The sequence below is a fragment of the Oncorhynchus masou genome, chromosome 24, assembly GCF_036934945.1.
Source record: "Oncorhynchus masou masou isolate Uvic2021 chromosome 24, UVic_Omas_1.1, whole genome shotgun sequence".
NCBI classification, from domain to species: domain Eukaryota; kingdom Metazoa; phylum Chordata; class Actinopteri; order Salmoniformes; family Salmonidae; genus Oncorhynchus; species Oncorhynchus masou.
In genome coordinates, this window is record NC_088235.1 from 114,448,146 (window position 1) to 114,468,836 (window position 20,691).

The window sequence follows — 20,691 nt, forward strand, 5'->3', positions numbered from 1 at the left end:
CCTGGAAACAGACCATGCCCTAGAGGTAAAGCCCTCCCCTTGGAAACAGACCATGCCCTAGAGGTAAAGCCCTCCCCTTGGAAACAGACCATGCCCTAGAGGTAAAGCCCTCCCCCTGGAAACAGACCATGCCCTAGAGGTAAAGCCCTCCCCCTGGAAAGAGACCATGCCCTAAATTTTGATACAGTTGATGTTTGTATTGCCATCATGCCAAGCCCCCCTTTCACCACCAAGCCCCCTTCTCCTGCCAAGCCCCCCTTTCACCACCAAGCCCCCTTCTCCTGCCAAGCCCCCCCTTTCATCACCAAGCCCCCTTCTCCTGCCAAGCCCCCCTTCCACTGCCAAGCCCCCTTCTCCTGGCAAGCCCCCCTTCCACTGCCAAGCCCCCTTCTCCTGCCAAGCCCCCTTCCACTGCCAAGCCCCCTTCTCCTGGCAAGCCCCCTTCCACTGCCAAGCCCCCTTCTCCTGCCAAGCCCCCTTCCACTGCCAAGCCCCCTTCTCCTGTCATGCCCCCCTTCCACTGCCAAGCCCCCTTCTACCGCCCCCCTCCTCTTGTACACTGCTGCTACTCGATGTTTGTTTGTTACCTATGCATAGTCACATGGCACCCACCTGCATGTACAGATTACCTCGACTAACCTGTACCCCTGCACACCTGGTCAGTACCGGTGCCCCCTGTATATAGCCTCCACACCTACTCAGTACCGGTGCCCCCTGTATATAGCCTCCACACCTACTCAGTACCGGTGCCCCCTGTATATAGCCTCCACACCTACTCAGTACCGGTGCCCCCTGTATATAGCCTCCACACCTACTCAGTACCGGTGCCCCCTGTATATAGCCTCCACACCTACTCAGTACCGGTGCCCCCTGTATATAGCCTCCACACCTACTCAGTACCGGTGCCCCCTGTATATAGCCTCCACACCTACTCAGTACCGGTGCCCCCTGTATATAGCCTCCACACCTGGTCAGTACCGGTACCCCTGTATATAGCCTCCACACCTACTCAGTACCGGTGCCCCCTGTATATAGCCTCCACACCTACTCAGTACCGGTGCCCCCTGTATATAGCCTCCACACCTGGTCAGTACCGGTACCCCCTGTATATAGCCTCCACACCTACTCTGTACCGGTACCCCCTGTATATAGCCTCCACACCTGCTCAGTACCGTTACCCCCTGTATATAGCCTCCACACCTACTCAGTACCGGTGCCCCCTGTATATAGCCTCCACACCTACTCAGTACCGGTACCCCCTGTATATAGCCTCCACACCTGGTCAGTACCGGTACCCCCTGTATATAGCCTCCACACCTACTCAGTACCAGTGCCCCCTGTATATAGCCTCCACACCTGCTCAGTACCGGTACCCCCTGTATATAGCCTCCACACCTGCTCAGTACCGGTACCCCCTGTATATAGCCTCCACACCTGCTCAGTACCGGTACCCCCTGTATATAGCCTCCACACCTGCTCAGTACCGGTGCCCCCTGTATATAGCCTCCACACCTGCTCAGTACCGGTACCCCCTGTATATAGCCTCCACACCTACTCAGTACCGGTACCCCTGTATATAGCCTCCACACCTGCTCAGTACCGGTGCCCCCTGTATATAGCCTCCACACCTGCTCAGTACCGCTACCCCCTGTATATAGCCTCCACACCTGCTCAGTACCGGTGCCCCCTGTATATAGCCTCCACACCTGCTCAGTACTGGTGCCCCCTGTATATAGCCTCCACACCTGCTCAGTACCGGTACCCCCTGTATATAGCCTCCACACCTACTCAGTACCGGTACCCCTGTATATAGCCTCCACACCTGCTCAGTACCGGTACCCCCTGTATATAGCCTCCACACCTGCTCAGTACCAGTGCCCCCTGTATATAGCCTCCACACCTGCTCAGTACCGCTACCCCCTGTATATAGCCTCCACACCTACTCAGTACCGGTACCCCCTGTATATAGCCTCCACACCTACTCAGTACCGGTACCCCTGTATATAGCCTCCACACCTGCTCAGTACCGGTGCCCCCTGTATATAGCCTCCACACCTACTCAGTACCGGTGCCCCCTGTATATAGCCTCCACACCTACTCAGTACCGGTGCCCCCTGTATATAGCCTCCACACCTGCTCAGTACCGGTACCCCCTGTATATAGCCTCCACACCTACTCAGTACCGGTACCCCTGTATATAGCCTCCACACCTGCTCAGTACCGGTGCCCCCTGTATATAGCCTCCACACCTACTCAGTACCGGTGCCCCCTGTATATAGCCTCCACACCTACTCAGTACCGGTGCCCCCTGTATATAGCCTCCACACCTACTCAGTACCGGTGCCCCCTGTATATAGCCTCCACACCTGGTCAGTACCGGTACCCCCTGTATATAGCCTCCACACCTACTCAGTACCGGTGCCCCCTGTATATAGCCCTCACACCTACTCAGTACCGGTGCCCCCTGTATATAGCCTTCACACCTACTCAGTACCGGTGCCCCCTGTATATAGCCTCCACACCTGCTCAGTACCGCTACCCCCTGTATATAGCCTCCACACCTACTCAGTACCGGTGCCCCCTGTATATAGCCTCCACACCTGCTCAGTACCGGTGCCCCCTGTATATAGCCTCCACACCTACTCAGTACCGGTGCCCCCTGTATATAGCCTCCACACCTACTCAGTACCGGTGCCCCCTGTATATAGCCTCCACACCTACTCAGTACCGGTGCCCCCTGTATATAGCCTCCACACCTGGTCAGTACCGGTACCCCCTGTATATAGCCTCCACACCTACTCAGTACCGGTACCCCCTGTATATAGCCTTCACACCTACTCAGTACCGGTGCCCCCTGTATATAGCCTCCACACCTGCTCAGTACCGCTACCCCCTGTATATAGCCTTCACACCTACTCAGTACCGGTGCCCCCTGTATATAGCCTCCACACCTACTCAGTACCGGTACCCCCTGTATATAGCCTCCACACCTACTCAGTACCGGTGCCCCCTGTATATAGCCTCCACACCTACTCAGTACCGGTGCCCCCTGTATATACCCTCCACACCTACTCAGTACCGGTGCCCCCTGTATATAGCCTCCACACCTACTCAGTACCGGTGCCCCCTGTATATACCCTCCACACCTACTCAGTACCGGTGCCCCCTGTATATAGCCTCCACACCTACTCAGTACCGGTGCCCCCTGTATATAGCCTCCACACCTACTCAGTATTGGTGCCCCATGTATATAGCCTCCACACCTACTCAGTACCGGTGCCCCCTGTATATAGCCTCCACACCTACTCAGTACCGGTGCCCCCTGTATATAGCCTCCACACCTGGTCAGTACCGGTACCCCCTGTATATAGCCTCCACACCTACTCAGTACCGGTGCCCCCTGTATATAGCCTCCACACCTACTCAGTACCGGTGCCCCCTGTATATAGCCTCCACACCTGGTCAGTACCGGTACCCCCTGTATATAGCCTCCACACCTACTCTGTACCGGTACCCCCTGTATATAGCCTCCACACCTGCTCAGTACCGTTACCCCCTGTATATAGCCTCCACACCTACTCAGTACCGGTGCCCCCTGTATATAGCCTCCACACCTACTCAGTACCGGTGCCCTCTGTATATAGCCTCCACACCTGCTTAGTACCGTTACCCCCTGTATATAGCCTCCACACCTACTCAGTACCGGTGCCCCCTGTATATAGCCTCCACACCTACTCAGTACCGGTGCCCTCTGTATATAGCCTCCACACCTACTCAGTACCGGTGCAGGGGTACGGTGTATATAGCCTCCACACCTGCTCAGTACCGGTACCCCCTGTATATAGCCTCCACACCTGCTCAGTACCGGTACCCCCTGTATATAGCCTCGTTAATGTTATTTTCATTGTTTAACTTTTTATTATGACTTTTTATTTTAGTCTACTTGGTAAATATTTTCTTCTTCATGAACTGCACTGTTGGTTAAGTGCTTGCAGTCAGCATTTCACGGTAAAGTCTACACTTGTAGTATTCGGCGCATGTGGCAAATAAAGTTTGATTTGAATTCTCCTGTCAAGCCCCCCTTCCAGCGCCAAAGCCCCCCCTTCCAGCGCCAAAGCCCCCCCTTCCAACGCCAAAGCCCCCCCTTCCCCCGCAAAAGATAAAAAGACAAACATGTTTTGAAACTTTCTCTTTTGTAACAAGTGGGCCCTATGAGGTAATAGGAAAGAGTGAAGACAGGAAAAGAGTTGTTCTATAAATAGTCTCAGACTCTTTCCGTGTGGGCTCGTTGGGTTGAGATAGAGCAGAGGTGATACTGTGTTCTGCTCAGACTCTTTCCGTGTGGGCTCGTTGGGTTGAGATAGAGCAGAGGTGATACTGTGTTCTGCTCAGACTCTTTCCGTGTGGGCTCGTTGGGTTGAGATAGAGCAGAGGTGATACTGTGTTCTGCTCAGACTCTTTCCGTGTGGGCTCGTTGGGTTGAGATTGAGCAGAGTTGATACTGTGTTCTGCTCAGACTCTTTCCGTGTGGGCTTGTTGGGTTGAGATAGAGCAGAGGTGATACTGTGTTCTGCTCAGACTCTTTCCGTGTGGGCTCGTTGGGTTGAGATAGAGCAGAGGTGATACTGTGTTCTGCTCAGACTTTTTCCGTGTGGGCTCGTTGGGTTGAGATAGAGCAGAGGTGATACTGTGTTCTGCTCAGACTCTTTCCGTGTGGGCTCGTTGGGTTGAGATAGAGCAGAGGTGATACTGTGTTCTGCTCAGACTCTTTCCGTGTGGGCTTGTTGGGTTGAGATAGAGCAGAAGACTCTTTCCGTGTGGGCTCGTTGGGTTGAGATAGAGCAGAGTTGATACAGGAGCCAGGGTTGTTTATGACTTTTAGTTATAACTGTTCAGGATCTTTATATCAGTGGCTAAGTACTGTATAGACACAATCAACCTAGTCTGCCTAAAGTACAGAGACGGAAAGTATTCAGACCCCTTCACCTTTTCCACATTTAGTTACGTTACAGCCTTATTCTAAAATGGATTAAATATATATTTATTCTCATCAATCTACACACAATACCCCATAATGACAAAGCGAAAACATGTTTTAGAAATTTTGCAAATGTATTAAAAATATAAACAGAAATACCTTATTTACATAAGAATTCAGACCATTTTCGATGAGACTCAAAATTGAGCTCAGGTGCATCCTGTTTCCATTGATCATCCTTGAGATGTGTCTACAACTTAATTGGAGTCCACCTGTAGTAAATTCAATTGATTGGACATGATTTGGAAAGGCACACACCTGTCTATATAAGAGGTCCCACAGTTGACAGTGTATGTCAGAGCAAAAACCAAGCCATGAGGTCGAAGGATTTGACCTTAAAGCTATGTGATAGGATTGTGTCGAGGCACAGATCTGGAGAAGGGTACCATAAAATAACTGCAGCATTGAAGGTCCCCAAGAACACAGTTGTCTCCATCATTCTTAAATGGAAGAAGTTTGGAACCACCAAGACTCTTCCTAGAGCTGGCCGCCCGGCCAAACTGAGCAATCGGGAGAGAAAGGCCTTGGTCAGGGAGGAGACCAAGAACCCAATGGTCACTCTGACGGAGCTCCAGAGTTCCTCTGTGGAGATGGGAGAACGTTCCAGAAGGACAACCATCTCTGCAGCACTCCACCAATCAGGCCTTTATGGTAGAGTGGCCAGACAGAAGCCACTCCTCAGTACAAAGGCACATGACAGTCTGCTTGGACTTTTCCAAAAGGCACCTAAAGGACTCAGACCATGTAAACAAGACTCTCTGGTCTGGTGAAAACAAGATTGAACTCTTTGGCATGAATTCCAAGCACCACATCTGTGGGGATGTTTTTCAGCGGCATTGACTGGGAGACTAGTCAGGATCGAGGGAAAGATGAACGGAGCAAAGTACAGAGAGATCCTTGATGAAAACCTGCTCCAACCTCAGGACCTCAGACTGGGGCGAAGGTTCACCTTCCAACAGGACAACAACCCTAAGCACACAGCCAAGACAACGCAGGAGTGGCTTCGGGACAAGTCTCTGAATGTCCTTGAGTGATCCAGCCAGAGCCCGGACTTCAACCTGATCGAACATATCTGGAGAGACCTGAGAATAGCTGTGCAGCGACACTCCCCATCCAACCTGACAGAGCTTGAGAGGATCTGCAGAGAAGAATGGGAGAAACTCCCCAAATACAGGTGTGCCAAGCTTGTAGCGTCATACCCAAGAAGACTCAAGACTGTAATCGCTGCCAAAGGTGTTTCAACAAAGTATTGAGTAAAGGGTCTGAATACTTATGTAAATGTGATATTTCAGTTGGTTTTTTTTATAAATAAAAAAAAATGGTTTTGCTTCGTCATTATGGGGTATTGTGTGTAGATTTATGAGTGTCAGGACCCGGTTTCGAACCTGGGTCTCCGGAGTGAGAAACAGTCACTTAACCAACTGAGCCACGAATAGACAGCAGAACCCAGAAGATGAGGCAGACACAGCAGTACTTAAGACGGTGTATTTAATAAAGAAAAAATCCTAAAAATAAAAAATGGCAAATCCAAAAGGTGGAAGGAAAAACACAAAAAGACCTAAAAAGAAACTCACCAAAACTAAACAAAAACAAAAAAAACAGAATACCACAAGAACGTTACCCGGAATCGACAAGAGCACACAGAACACTAGGGCAGGGTGCTAACATACAAACACAGAGCACAGAACTGAGGGAAACAAAGGGTTTAAATACAATCAGGGGAAACGAGACACAGGTGCAAACAATAATGGGGGTCAAGGGAAAAACACAGGGACAAAAAGCACAATGGGGACATCTACTGACAAACAACTGGAACAACCCTGGCTAAATCCTGACAGAATCCCCCCCCTAGGAACGGCTCCTGACGTTCCTACCAGCTCTCTCAGGGTGGAGGACCCTGAACTGACGAATGAGGTCAGGGTCCAGGATGTCTTTGGCAGGAACCCAGGAGCGCTCCTCAGGACCGTAGCCTTCCCAGTCCACCAGATACTGCCAGGACCGCTGCACCCGGCGGGAATCCAGTATCCGGTGGACGGTATAAGCCGGCTGGCCTCCAATGACACGAGGCGGAGGGGGAGGTCTGTCTGCCGGGACAAGGGGAGAAAAAACAACAGGTTTTAACAAAGACACATGAAATGTGGGATTAATCTTAAGAGATCTGGGTAAATGTAGGCGATAAGAAACTGGGTTAACTCTCCTGGCAACCTTGAAGGGACCGATGTATTTTTGGGACAGCTTGCGAGACTCCACCCGTAGAGGTAAGTCTCTTGTGGAGAGCCAGACTCTCTGGCCGGGGCGCAGGGTAGGCCCGGGACGGCGACGTCTGTTGGCTTGTTGTTGATACCTCTGTGAGGAACGCATCAGATTAAGACGGGTCTTCCTCCACATAAGCCGACAGCGTCTGACGAATCTCAAGGCTGAAGGCACTCTGACTTCTGCCTCCTGGTCCGGGAACAATGGAGGAGCATAGCCAAACTGACACTCGTGCGGGGACATACCAGTGGAGGAGGAGCGCAAGGTGTTGTGCGCGTATTCGGCCCAAACAATAAAGGATGACCATGTGGACGGGTTGTCACGAGTCATACATCGGAGGGTGGTTTCCAGCTCTTGATTCATCCTCTCTGTTTGGCCGTTGGACTCCGGATGGTACCCTGAAGATAGACTGGCAGAAGCCCCCATGAGTTGGCAGAAGGCCTTCCAAAACCTTGAGGCGAACTGGGGACCTCTGTCAGAAACCACATCTTGAGGAATGCCAAAGACTCGGAACACATGATTAATTACCAACTCAGCCGTTTCCTTGGCAGAAGGTAACTTAGTCAGAGGGACGAACCTGGCCGCCTTTGAAAACCTGTCGATTATGACTAGGATAGTAGTATTGCCATGGGATGGAGGAAGTCCAGTAATAAAGTCCAATGAGATATGGGACCAGGGTCTGTGGGGAACAGGTAAAGGGTGAAGGAGTCCTTGAGGGCGGAGGTGAGAAGATTTGCCCTGGCAGCACACGGGGCAGGCATTGACGAAAGTGGCAACGTCTTCTCTTATGGTAGGCCACCAGAACTTACGCTGGATGAACTCCAAGGTGCGACCTACGCCCGGATGACAGGTGAGGCGAGAGGAGTGCCCCACAGAAGGACCTGAGTCCTCACTGCCTTGGGGACAAACAACCGATTGGCAGGGCCTCCTTTAGGGTCCGGTTCGCTAGCTTGAGCACGTCTCACGGTATCCTCAACTTGCCACGAGATCGGAGCCACAATCTTAGCAGCAGGAAGGACAGGCATGTCCGTGTCATCTCGAATGGCAGGAGCGTAGACTCGGGACAGGGCATCCGGTTTGAGATTCTTCGACCCGGGTCGATAGGTGAGGATAAACTGGAATCGATTGAAGAAAAGAGACCATCTAGCTTGTCTAGAGTTCAATCGCTTCGCCTGCTGGATATACTCCAGATTTTTGTGGTCCGTAAGCACTTGAAACGGGTGAGAAGCCCCCTCGAGCCAGTGTCTCCATTCCTTCAATGCCATTTTAACCGCTAGGAGTTCACGATCCCCACATCGTAGTTCCTCTCAGTCGGGGTAAGCCGGTGTGAGAAGAAAGCGCACGGATGAAGCTTCTTGTCTTCACCCCTCTGAGACAGGACAGCTCCAACACCAACCTCTGATGCGTCTACCTCCACCACAAATGGTTCATCCGTAGTCGGTAGTATCAGGATGGGAGCAGAGAGGATGCGCTGCTTGAGTCCTTGGAAGGCCGTCTCAGCTTCTCTTCCCCAAAAAAACCTTGCATTGCCAGCTTTGGTTAAAGCTGAGAGAGGAGCTGCCACCAAACTGAAGTTCTTGATGAACTTGCGGTAAAAGTTTGTGAAGCCCAGGAAACGCTGAACATCCTTAACGGATTTGGGGTGGGCCAATCCGCTACCGCCCCTACCTTCCTAGGGTCCATTTGGATTCGACCGGGTTCCACTACAAATCCCAGGAATTGTACTCGGGATGAATGGAATTCACATTTTTCCGGCTTAACGTACAGATGGCTGTCCAGGAGGCGTTTGAGTACTTGTCTGACATGCTTAGTGTGTTCTTGAAGGGAGCTCGAAAAGATGAGGATGTCATCCAAGTAAACGAACACAAATATGTTAAGCATATCCCTAAGCACATCGTTTATGAGCGCTTGGAACACCGCTGGGGCGTTGGTCAGGCCGAAGGGCATCACCAAGTATTCATAGTGACCAGTAGGCGTGTTGAAAGCGGTCTTCCACTCGTCACCAGGTCTGATCCGCACAAGATGGTATGCGTTCCGCAGGTCAAGCTTAGTGAAAACAACTGCTTCCTGGAGCAGCTCGAAGGCTGTGGCCATAAGGGGTAGCGGGTAACGGTTACGGACGGTTATGTCATTGAGTCCCCGGTAGTCAATGCAAGGACGTAACCCACAGTCTTTCTTGGCCACAAAGAAAAACCCTGCTCCCGCCGGGGAGGTGGATGGACGCATGAGGCCTGCTTCCAGAGAGTCCTTGATGTAGGTATCCATAGCAGCTCGTTCGGGTGGAGATAGGGAAAAGATCCGACCCCTGGGGGGGCAAGTGCCCGGAAACAGGTCGATGGGGCAATCGTAAGATCTATGGGGTGGTAGCATGGTGGCCCTCTGTTTGCTAAACACCAGTTTGAGGTCATGGTAACACTCGGGAACTCGGGTCAGGTCGATGGATTCTAAAGACTCGGGAGTAGAACTCTGGGAATTCTGGAAAATACAAGTAGCTTGGCACGTAGGACCCCACTGCTTGATAGTGCCCACAGACCAGTCGATGTGAGGGTTATGGCTGTGAAGCCAGGGGTATCCAAGGACGAGAGGAAACTCGGAACAGGAGATCAAATGAAAGTTCATCAATTCCTGGTGTTGTGAAACTGAAAGTCTCAAGGAGGTAGTGACATGAGTGACAAGTCCAGATCCCAAAGGGCTTCCATCCAATGTAGTAACCCTCATGGGGTCACTTAGAGGTTCAGAGGGAACGCCATTCTCCTTCGCCCAGACACCATCCATGAAGTTACCTGCGGCTCCAGAGTCTACCAAGGCTTGAAGGTGAAGCTTGTGGTTGTCCCAGGAGAGGGTGACTGGAATGAGCAGACGGGAGTTGGACGGATGGGAGGAGGTTATGTTTCCCGTTACAGTTCCCCCGGTCTGTACGGGACAGAGCGTTTCCCTGGAGCCCGGGACACGTGGAACGGAAATGGCCCGGTTTGCCGCAATATAGACAGCGTCGCTCCCTCATCCGGCGGTCTCTCTCAGCCTGGGAGATGCGTCCAATCTGCATGGGTTCCGGTGGAGCCAGTGATGATAAAGGTGGGGACTCGGAGCTGGGACTGATAGGGGCTAGAGGTCTACGGTTGAGTTCTCTCTCTCTCAGACGCTGGTCAATGCGTGAGGCCAACTTGATCAGGGACTCGAGATTGTCCGGTGGTTCCCGAGTGGCCAGTTCATCTTGGATAGTGTCGGAAAGGCCTTTCAGAAAGCACACCGTGAGCGCCTCGTTGTTCCAGCCACTCGCTGCTGCCACCGTGCGGAACTGGATGGCATAGTCCGTCACGCTGCGCCAACCTTGATGGAGAGTCAGGAGCTGTTTGGCTGAGTCAGAACCACTGCTTGGGCCTTGAAACACTCGTTTGAATTCCTCAGCAAAGGCAGAGTAGCTGGCACAGCAGGAACTATGGGCATCCCACACAGCAGTAGCCCAGGCCAGGGCTTTTTCCGACAGCAGGGTGATGATATATGCGATCTTAGACCGGTCGGTGGGAAACGACGAGGGTTGCAGCTCAAAGGAGAGAGAACATTGAGTGAGAAACCCTTTACAAGCACTTGGATCACCTGAGAACCGTTGGGGAGGTGGAAGACGAGGTTCAGCCAGGGGTTAACTGCCATGGGTACGTGAACTTGAGGTACTGGGACGGGAACTGTTGCCGGGGTAAGTCGATCAGATATTTGCTTAATGGAAGTCAGCATCTCCGACAGAAGATGAGAATGTCTAGCCATTAAGGCCTCTTGCTGAACCAGGGCGGCTTCGTGGCGTTGGACAGTCTCCTGGTGGTGGGACAGCGTGGCAAAAGGTCCTGGGAACTGGCTGCCTCTGGGTTCATTTTTGGCTCTGTGTTTCTGTCAGGACCCGGTTTCGAACCTGGGTCTCCGGAGTGAGAAACAGTCACTTAACCAACTGAGCCACGAATAGACAGCAGAACCCAGAAGATGAGGCAGACACAGCAGTACTTAAGACGGTGTATTTAATAAAGAAAAAATCCTAAAAATAAAAAATGGCAAATCCAAAAGGTGGAAGGAAAAACACAAAAAGACCTAAAAAGAAACTCACCAAAACTAAACAAAAACAAAAAAACAGAATACCACAAGAACGTTACCCGGAATCGACAAGAGCACACAGAACACTAGGGCAGGGTGCTAACATACAAACACAGAGCACAGAACTGAGGGAAACAAAGGGTTTAAATACAATCAGGGGAAACGAGACACAGGTGCAAACAATAATGGGGGTCAAGGGAAAAACACAGGGACAAAAAGCACAATGGGGACATCTACTGACAAACAACTGGAACAACCCTGGCCAAATCCTGACAATGAGGGGAAAAAAACTATTTAATCCATTTTAGAATAAGGCTGTAACGTAACAAAATATGGAAAAAGTTGAGGGGTCTGAATACTTTCCCAATGCACTGTAGATGTTAATAATTGTCAGGTTGTCATGAAATTAGAGTTTTAATTAGAGCTAGATTTATTATTATTAAAATTAGATTAGATTTAATTAGAGCTTTTAACCGACTAAAGTTAAATAAAGGTCATGAAAAAAAGCAACGATGACGAGAGTGACCTGTCAAATAAATAGTCATTATAAAACATGCTAAATCTTTTAAGTTTTGCAGCGCTAACTGACTCCAGGAAGTCAATGACATCCATATTTCTTAAACCCAGATCACCCCCCCCCCCACTAATAAATTGTGTTTTGATTGACAAATTATAAATGTTTCATTATTTTAATGATCAAACAAAGGTATTATTTGGGCCCACATTAGATGACAGAAAGTAGTAGAAAGAGTGCTAATTATTGAAAAAGAAGTTAATGAAATATTTCCGGTTTATTTGGATATTGATTGTACGTTACTTAAATGTTGCCTTCTAAAAATCTAAATTCTTGCAAAAAAAAAATATATATAAAGAAAATGTGTTACTTAAAATCAAATGTTATTGGTCACATACACAGATTATATCAGATGTTATTACGGGTGTAGAGAAATGCTCATCTCTTGTGGGCACACGCCATAAACTCAGAGCATCTGACCAAATTAAACCAGATTTTAGTTCTGGGTTAACCAAGAGATTATGTTACTATCTCAGATTATGGTGCGGAATAAGACTCTCTGAGGTCATGCGCCGTTTATATTCGTCCCAAATGGCACCCTATATATATATACCCTACCCTTATATTCCCTATAGTGCACTACTTTAGACCAGAACCCATGGGGTCAATTGGGTTCCATTTGGGATTCACCCTAGATTATACAGATTGTAGACAACCTTCCATCCAAACATTATCACTGTTTTTACATTTTTATTGTATTTGATTTAACCAGGCAAGTCAGTTAAGAATAAATTGTTATTTACAATGACGGCCTACCAAAAGGCAAAATAACTCATGTATTTGATTTAACCAGGCAAGTCAGTTAAGAATAAATTGTTATTTACAATGACGGCCTACCAAAAGGCAAAATACCTCATGTATTTGATTTAACCAGGCAAGTCAGTCAAGAATAAATTGTTATTTACAATGACGGCCTACCAAAAGGCAAAATACCTCATGTATTTGATTTAACCAGGCAAGTCAGTCAAGAATAAATTGTTATTTACAATGACGGCCTACCAAAAGGCAAAATACCTCATGTATTTGATTTAACCAGGCAAGTCAGTTAAGAATAAATTGTTATTTACAATGACGGCCTACCAAAAGGCAAAATACCTCATGGGGGGACGAGCGCTGGTATTAACATTTTTTAATATAAATATAGGACAAAACATTCATCACAACAAGAGAGACCTAAGACAACAACATATGACAACGCAACATGGTAGCAACACAACATGACAACAACGTGGTAGCAACACAGCATGGTAGCAACACAACATGGTAGCAGCACAAAACACGGTACAAACATTATTGGGCACAGACAACAGCACAAAGGGCAAGAAGTTAGTATTAAATTAGATTTTGGGGCTGCAAGTGAATCAAGTTGTTGTTGATTATATTAGTAATGATGCACTATTTTCACTTTTATTTAATTTAAATATTATTATTTATTTTGTGTTTTCTCAACCTTTGTGTGAAGCTATGTTTCCCGTCATATCGTTAAAATACTTTTCCCTGTGGAGCGTTTCTCGTACATCCATTCTCCTATCTGTATCCGGGCGTGGCGCTGCGGTGTCCCACTAAAATCACCCCAGGTGTTCCCAATCCAACAGGCGGAACACCAACCATTCCAAAATAATTAAGGCCTAACTCTCTCTTTACAACAATCTCCGATTCAGCACTGCCAAATAAAGACTCTTCTATGTCTCTGCTCCAAACAAAGAGCAGCGTCAACTTTATTCCAATCCACTCGGGGGATGTTTAAGGCGCTCCCTCCAACACAGGACTGATGCATTATGCACGTCCACAAAGCATCCAGGAGTTGGGAGAGAAGAAGAGACCAGATAATTTACCCCCTGCTGGGCACAGTGAAACAGGCATGGAGATAATTACTGCAGAACCTTGGCAAACTTTTTACTCAACCAATTCTACACTAAATAAATGACCCACTTAGATCAGATGGAGATAGAGGAAGATGAGAAGGGAGTCTGATCAATACCTACAGCTAGCTACCCTCTCCCTCTCTGTGTTCTCTCTCCCCCTCCCTCTCTCACCCCCTCCCTCTCTGTGTTCTCTCTCCCCCTCCCTCTCACCCCCTCCCTCTCTGTGTTCTCTCTCCCCATCCCTCTCACCCCCTCCCTTTCTGTGTTCTCTCTCCCTCTCTCTCTCTCTCTCTCTCTCTCTCTCTCTCTCTCTCTCTCTCTCTCTCTCTCTCTCTCTCTCTCTCTATCATTCTCTCTGGTTGTCTCTCACTCTCTCTCTCTCTCAATTGTCAATTCAATTCAATTCAAGGGGCTTTATTGGCATGGGAAACATGTGTTAACATTGCCAAAGCAAGTGAGGTAAATAATATACACAAGTGAAATAAACAATACAAATTAACAGTAAACATTACACATACAGAAGTTTCAAAACAATAAAGACATTACAAATGTCATATTATACATATATATATATACAGTGTTGTAACGATGTACAAATGGTTAAAGTACACAAGGGAAAATAAATATGCATAAATATGGGTTGTATTTACAATGGTGTTTGTTCTTCACTGGTTGCCCTTTTCTTGTGGCAACAGGTCACACATCTTGCTGCTGTGATGTCACACTGTGGTATTTCACCCAGTAGATATGGGAGTTTATCAAAATTGGATTTGTTTTCAAATTCTTTGTGGATCTGTGTAATCTGAGGGAAATATGTGTCTCTAATATGTTCATACATTGGGCAGGAGGTTAGGAAGTGCAGCTCAGTTTCCACCTCATTTTGTGGGCAGTGAGCTCATAGCCTGTCTTCTCTTGAGAGCCATGTCTGCCTACGGCGGCCTTTCTCAATAGCAAGGCTATGCTCACTGAGTCTGTACATAGTCAACGCTTTCCTTAAGTTTGGGTCAGTCACTGTGGTCAGGTATTCTGCCGCTGTGTACTCTCTGTTTAAGGCCAAATAACATTCTAGTTTGCACTGTTTTTTTAAAAATTCTTTCCAATGTGTCAAGTAATTATCTTTTTGTTTCCTCATGATTTGGTTGGGCCTAATTGTGCTGCTGTCCTGGGGCTCTGTGGGGTGTGTTTGTGTTTGTGTTTGTGAACAGAGCCCCAGGACCTGCTTGCTTAGGGGACTCTTCTCCAGGTTCATCTCTCTGTAGGTGATGGTTTTGTTATGGAAGGTTTGGAAGGTTCGCTTCCTTTTAGGTGGTTGTACAATTTAATGGCTCTTTTCTGGATTTTGATCATTAGTGGGTATCGGCCTAATTCTGCTCTGCATGCATTATTTGGTGTTCTACGTTGTACACGGAGGATATTTTTGCAGAATTCTGCGTGCAGATTCTCAATTTGGTGTTTGTCCCATTTTGTGAAGTCTTGTTTGGTGAGGGGACCCCAGACCTCACAACCATAAAGGACAATGGGCTCTATGACTGATTCAAGTATTTTTAGCCAAATCCTAATTGGTATGTTGAAATTTATGTTCCTTTTGATGGCGTAGAATGCCCTTATTGCCTTGTTACCTGTGGCGCTGATGTTTAGGCCAAGGTATGTATAGTTTTTTGTGTGCTCTAGGGCAACAGTGTCTAGATGGAATTTATATTTGTGGTCCTGGCGACTGGACCTTTTTTGGAACACCATTATTTTGGTCTTACTGAGATTTACTCTCTCTCTCTCTGTCCCTCTCTCTCTCTCTCTCTCTCTCCCTGTCTTTCTCCCCCTCTCTCTCTCCCCCTTGTCTCTCTCTCTCTCCCCATCTTTCCCCCCCCCTCTCTCTCTTCTCCTAGACATCCCGATACAGCGTGAAACTATCTGTGCTAGCTTACGATGTTGTGATGGTGTATAATGATGGTGGTAGCAGAAGAGGTGATTGGAGAGCGGTGCCCAGTGTCGACAGCCGGGGGCCAGGAGATTGCCTCACAACATAAACTGCACACTTTGCTCTGGTTTCACAGCACATTTCTGCCAACTTCAGTGTTTCATTGTCAGCAAAGATGTGTGGAGAGTCTACTTCTTCTGTTCTGTGAGGCTGACATGATGCAACTGGGCTGTAACAGCAGCACAGATCCGCTGGTAGCAACTACACAGCGGGTGCATTCAAAATGGCACTCTATTCCCTTAATAGGCCTCTTATCAGAAGTAGTGCACTATTTAGGAAACAGGGTGCCATTTCGGACACGGCCGATGTCTTTTTCAGTTCCTCCCTCACTTAAAAAAAATAATAATAAAATAAGTTTTCTGTTGTTAATGAGTATTTCAGGATGTTTCTCGTTGGATCCCTGAAGGATGGTCACATGGACAGCAGTTCATAAATATGACGTTTTTTAATACGTCTAACCTGGGGTGGCTTTCATAAAATGATTTGATGAAACATTGCATTTGGCCTTACTGCTATTAGCCCATAAGTTAGATCTGGGTGTCCTGATTCCTCGCTACACTGTTAGAAAACAAAGGGTTCTTTAGCTGTCCCTGTAGGAGAACCCTTTGAAGAACCCTTTTTGGTTCCGAGTAGAACTCTCTTGGGTTCCATGTAGAACCCAAAAGAATTCTAACTGGAACCAAAAAGGGTTCTATCCAATGGGGACAGCCGAAGAACCCTTTTTTATGTAAGTGGTTTCAGATGGTCATATTATACTGAGAATCATTTAACTATTTAGATTTTTAGGCATAAAATATATATCTATTTATTTTTTTATTTTTTTTATTTAATGATTTGAATTTTACTTTACTGCTACTGCTATCAGATAGTCTTTACTGCTATTAGCCCATAGAAACACATTGAATAACAGATAGTCCTTACTGCTATTAGCCCATAGAAACACATTGAATAACAGTACACTTCCATACACAGCACACTTCCATACATCTTTAAAATCAAATCAAATCAAATTTATTTATATAACCCTTCGTACATCAGCTGATATCTCAAAGTGCTGTACAGAAACCCAGCCTAAAAACCCCAAACAGCAAGCAATGCGGGTGTAGAAGCACGGTGGCTAGGAAAAACAACCTAGAAAGGCCAGAACCTAGGAAGAAACCTAGAGAGGAACCAGGCTATGTGGGGTGGCCAGTCAATCTTTTAACTGGTACCAGACTACATTGAGATGAGTCTTGTGAAACCTGTGGGCGTCCTACAGCAAAACAACCAGCATGTACGTGAGAGTCCCAACTTATCATATATTATTATCATATTAGTGTTAAGGTCAAACTGTTCAGACTGAAGTTAGCAGATTGGAGGTACTCACTTCTGAAGATGGCAGATTGGAGGTACTGACTTCAGAAGATGGCAGATTGGAGGTACTGACTTCTGAAGTTAGCAGATTGGAGGTACTGACTTCTGAAGTTAGCAGATTGGAGGTACTGACTTCTGAAGTTAGCAGATTGGAGGTACTGACTTCTGAAGTTAGCAGATTGGAGGTACTGACTTCTGAAGTTAGCAGATTGGAGGTACTGACTTCTGAAGTTAGCAGATTGGAGGTACTGACTTCTGAAGTTAGCAGATTGGAGGTACTGACTTCTGAAGTTAGCAGATTGGAGGTACTGACTTCTGAAGTTAGCAGATTGGAGGTACTGACTTCTGAAGTTAGCAGATTGGAGGTACTGACTTCTGAAGTTAGCAGATTGGAGGTACTGACTTCTGAAGTTAACAGATTGGAGGTACTGACTTCTGAAGTTAGCAGATTGGAGGTACTGACTTCTGAAGTTAGCAGATTGGAGGTACTGACTTCTGAAGTTAGCAGATTGGAGGTACTGACTTCTGAAGTTAGCAGATTGGAGGTACTGACTTCTGAAGTTAGCAGATTGGAGGTACTGACTTCTGAAGTTAGCAGATTGGAGGTACTGACTTCTGAAGTTAACAGATTGGAGGTACTGACTTCTGAAGTTAGCAGATTGGAGGTACTGACTTCTGAAGTTAGCAGATTGGAGGTACTGACTTCTGAAGTTAGCAGATTGGAGGTACTGACTTCTGAAGTTAGCAGATTGGAGGTACTGACTTCTGAAGTTAGCAGATTGGAGGTACTGACTTCTGAAGTTAGCAGATTGGAGGTACTGACTTCTGAAGTTAGCAGATTGGAGGTACTGACTTCTGAAGTTAGCAGATTGGAGGTACTGACTTCTGAAGTTAGCAGATTGGAGGTACTGACTTCTGAAGTTAGCAGATTGGAGGTACTGACTTCTGAAGTTAGCAGATTGGAGGTACTGACTTCTGAAGTTAACAGATTGGAGGTACTGACTTCTGAAGTTAGCAGATTGGAGGTACTGACTTCTGAAGTTAGCAGATTGGAGGTACTGACTTCTGAAGTTAGCAGATTGGAGGTACTGACTTCTGAAGATGGCAGATTGGAGGTACTGACTTCAGAAGTTAACAGATTGGAGGTACTCACTTCTGAAGTTAACAGATTGGAGGTACTGACTTCTGAAGTTAACAGATTGGAGGTACTGACTTCTGAAGATGGCAGATTGGAGGTACTGACTTCAGAAGTTAACAGATTGGAGGTACTGACTTCTGAAGTTAACAGATTGGAGGTACTGACTTCTGAAGTTAACAGATTGGAGGTACTGACTTCTGAAGTTAACAGATTGGAGGTACTGACTTCTGAAGATGGCAGATTGGAGGTACTGACTTCAGAAGTTAACAGATTGGAGGTACTGACTTCTGAAGTTAACAGATTGGAGGTACTGACTTCTGAAGATGGCAGATTGGAGGTACTGACTTCAGAAGTTAACAGATTGGAGGTACTGACTTCTGAAGTTAACAGATTGGAGGTACTGACTTCTGAAGTTAACAGATTGGAGGTACTGACTTCTGAAGTTAGCAGATTGGAGGTACTGACTTCAGACAAGTCCCGTGTTGCTTGTGGGGGTCGTAGTGTCAAACCGTTTGGATGCTACAGACGTTTTCATGAGAAGGCTGATTTTTTTCATGATGGGGATGTCTCCTGGTCTGACACACACCGCTGTAGCTCGGCGACCTTTCACCTCAGATGTGGAAGGCTGCCATTGAGACGCATCCCATGTAAACAAGCAGATATCTCTACTTTAAACTGACGGATTTTAAAGGGGATCCTTTGGTTATGCTAATTCGGTTTCCACAGGTGCATGGACATCAACTGTAGGGGTATTAAGCCGCCCTCGTCATGTGACTTTGTGGCGTAGTGCACCTGCATGTGCAGCCCTCATCATGTGACTTTGTGGTGTAGTGCACCTGCATGTGCAGCCCTCGTCATGTGACTTTGTGGCGTAGTGCACCTGCATGTGCAGCCCTCATCATGTGACTTTGTGGCGTAGTGCACCTGCATGTGCAGCCCCCGTCATGTGACTTTGTGGCGTAGTGTATGTATGTGTGTGTGTGGTTTTCATTCTGTTGTTGATGTGGCAGATTACTTGATGTTCTATCGTGACCATTAAGTTGGTGTTGTGATACAAGAAAGGGTCATTTCTCTCAAGACAAATTGTGACTTGCTTCAGCAGGCCCAAAATATTTTTTAATCGCGGTCAAAGAAGTGTAAAATCTTCTAAACAGTTTTTCCAGTTTTTCCAGTTTCATTGTGAACATGTTGTTTTTCTTGTATAGTGTGTGTGTGTGTGTGTGTGTGTGTGTGTGTGTGTGTGTGTGTGTGTGTGTGTGTGTGGAAAAAAAGAAAGACCTCAGAAAAAAAATGTAAGACCTCCATAAGTCTGGTTCATCCAATTTCCAAACACCTGAAGGTACCACGTACATCTCTACAAACAATAGTACGCAAGTATAAACACCATGGAGCCGTCATACTGCTCAGGAAGGAGACGCGTTCTGTCTCCTAGAGATGAACGTACTTTGGTGTGAAAAGTGCAAATAAATCCCAGAACAACAGTAAAGGATCTTGTGAAGATGCTGGAGGAAACATGTACAAAAGTATCTATATCCACAGTAAAATTAGTCCTATATCTGTCACGCCCTGACCTTAGAGGGCCGTATTATTTCTCTATTTGGTGAGGTCAGGGTGTGATGTGGGGTGGGCATTCTATCTTTTGTTTTCTATGTTTCTTAATTTCTATGTTCTGGCCGGGTATGGTTCTCAATCAGGGACAGCTGTCTATCGTTGTCTCTGATTTTGAATCATACTTTGGTAGCCCTTTTTCCCTCCTTTCTTTGTGGGTAGTTGACTTTGTTCGGGGCACTATAGCCCGTGTAAGCTTCACGGTTGTGTCTTCATTTCTTGTTTTGTTGGCGTCATTTTAAATAAAAGAAAATGTACGCTCCCCACGCTGCGCCTTGGTCCACTTATTCCAGCCAGGAAGACGGCCTTGACAATATTGACAACTAGAAAGGCCGCTCAGCAAGAAAGAAGCCACTGCTCCAAAACCCCCATAAAAAAAGCCAGACTACGGTTTGCAACTGCACATGGGGACAAATATTGTACTTTTTGGAGAAATGTCCTCTGGTCTGATGAAACAAAAGTAGAACTGTTTGGCCATAATGACCATCGTTATGTTTGGAGGAAAAAGGGGGTTGATTGCAAGCCGAAGAACACCATCCCAACTGTGAAGCACGGGGGGGGGCAGCATCATGTTATGGGGGTGCTTTGCTGCAGGAGGGACTGGTGCACTTCACAAAATAGATGGCTTCATGAGGGAGGAAACTTATGTGGATATATTGAAGCAACATCTCAAGACAAGAAGTTAAAGCTTGGTCGCAAATGGGTCTTCCAAATGGACAATGACCCCAAGCACACCTCCAAAGCTGTGGCAGAATGGCTTAAGGAAAACAAAGTCAAGGTATTGGAGTGGCCATCACAAAGCCCTGA

At 47.1% G+C, this 20,691-nt stretch overlaps 1 protein-coding gene across 1 annotated transcript; it reads right to left on the reverse strand.

Annotated features, from left to right (window-relative positions):
- Positions 1-17,182: 17,182 nt before the first annotated feature.
- LOC135511522 (uncharacterized protein slr1819-like) lies at positions 17,183-19,162 on the reverse strand. Its single transcript, XM_064933013.1, has 2 exons — positions 19,113-19,162; positions 17,183-18,260 (listed from the first exon to the last, which is right to left on the reverse strand). Exons 1-2 carry the CDS (start codon positions 19,160-19,162, stop codon positions 17,183-17,185), a joined length of 1,128 nt encoding a protein of 375 aa, XP_064789085.1.
- Between the last annotated feature and the right edge of the window lie 1,529 nt (positions 19,163-20,691).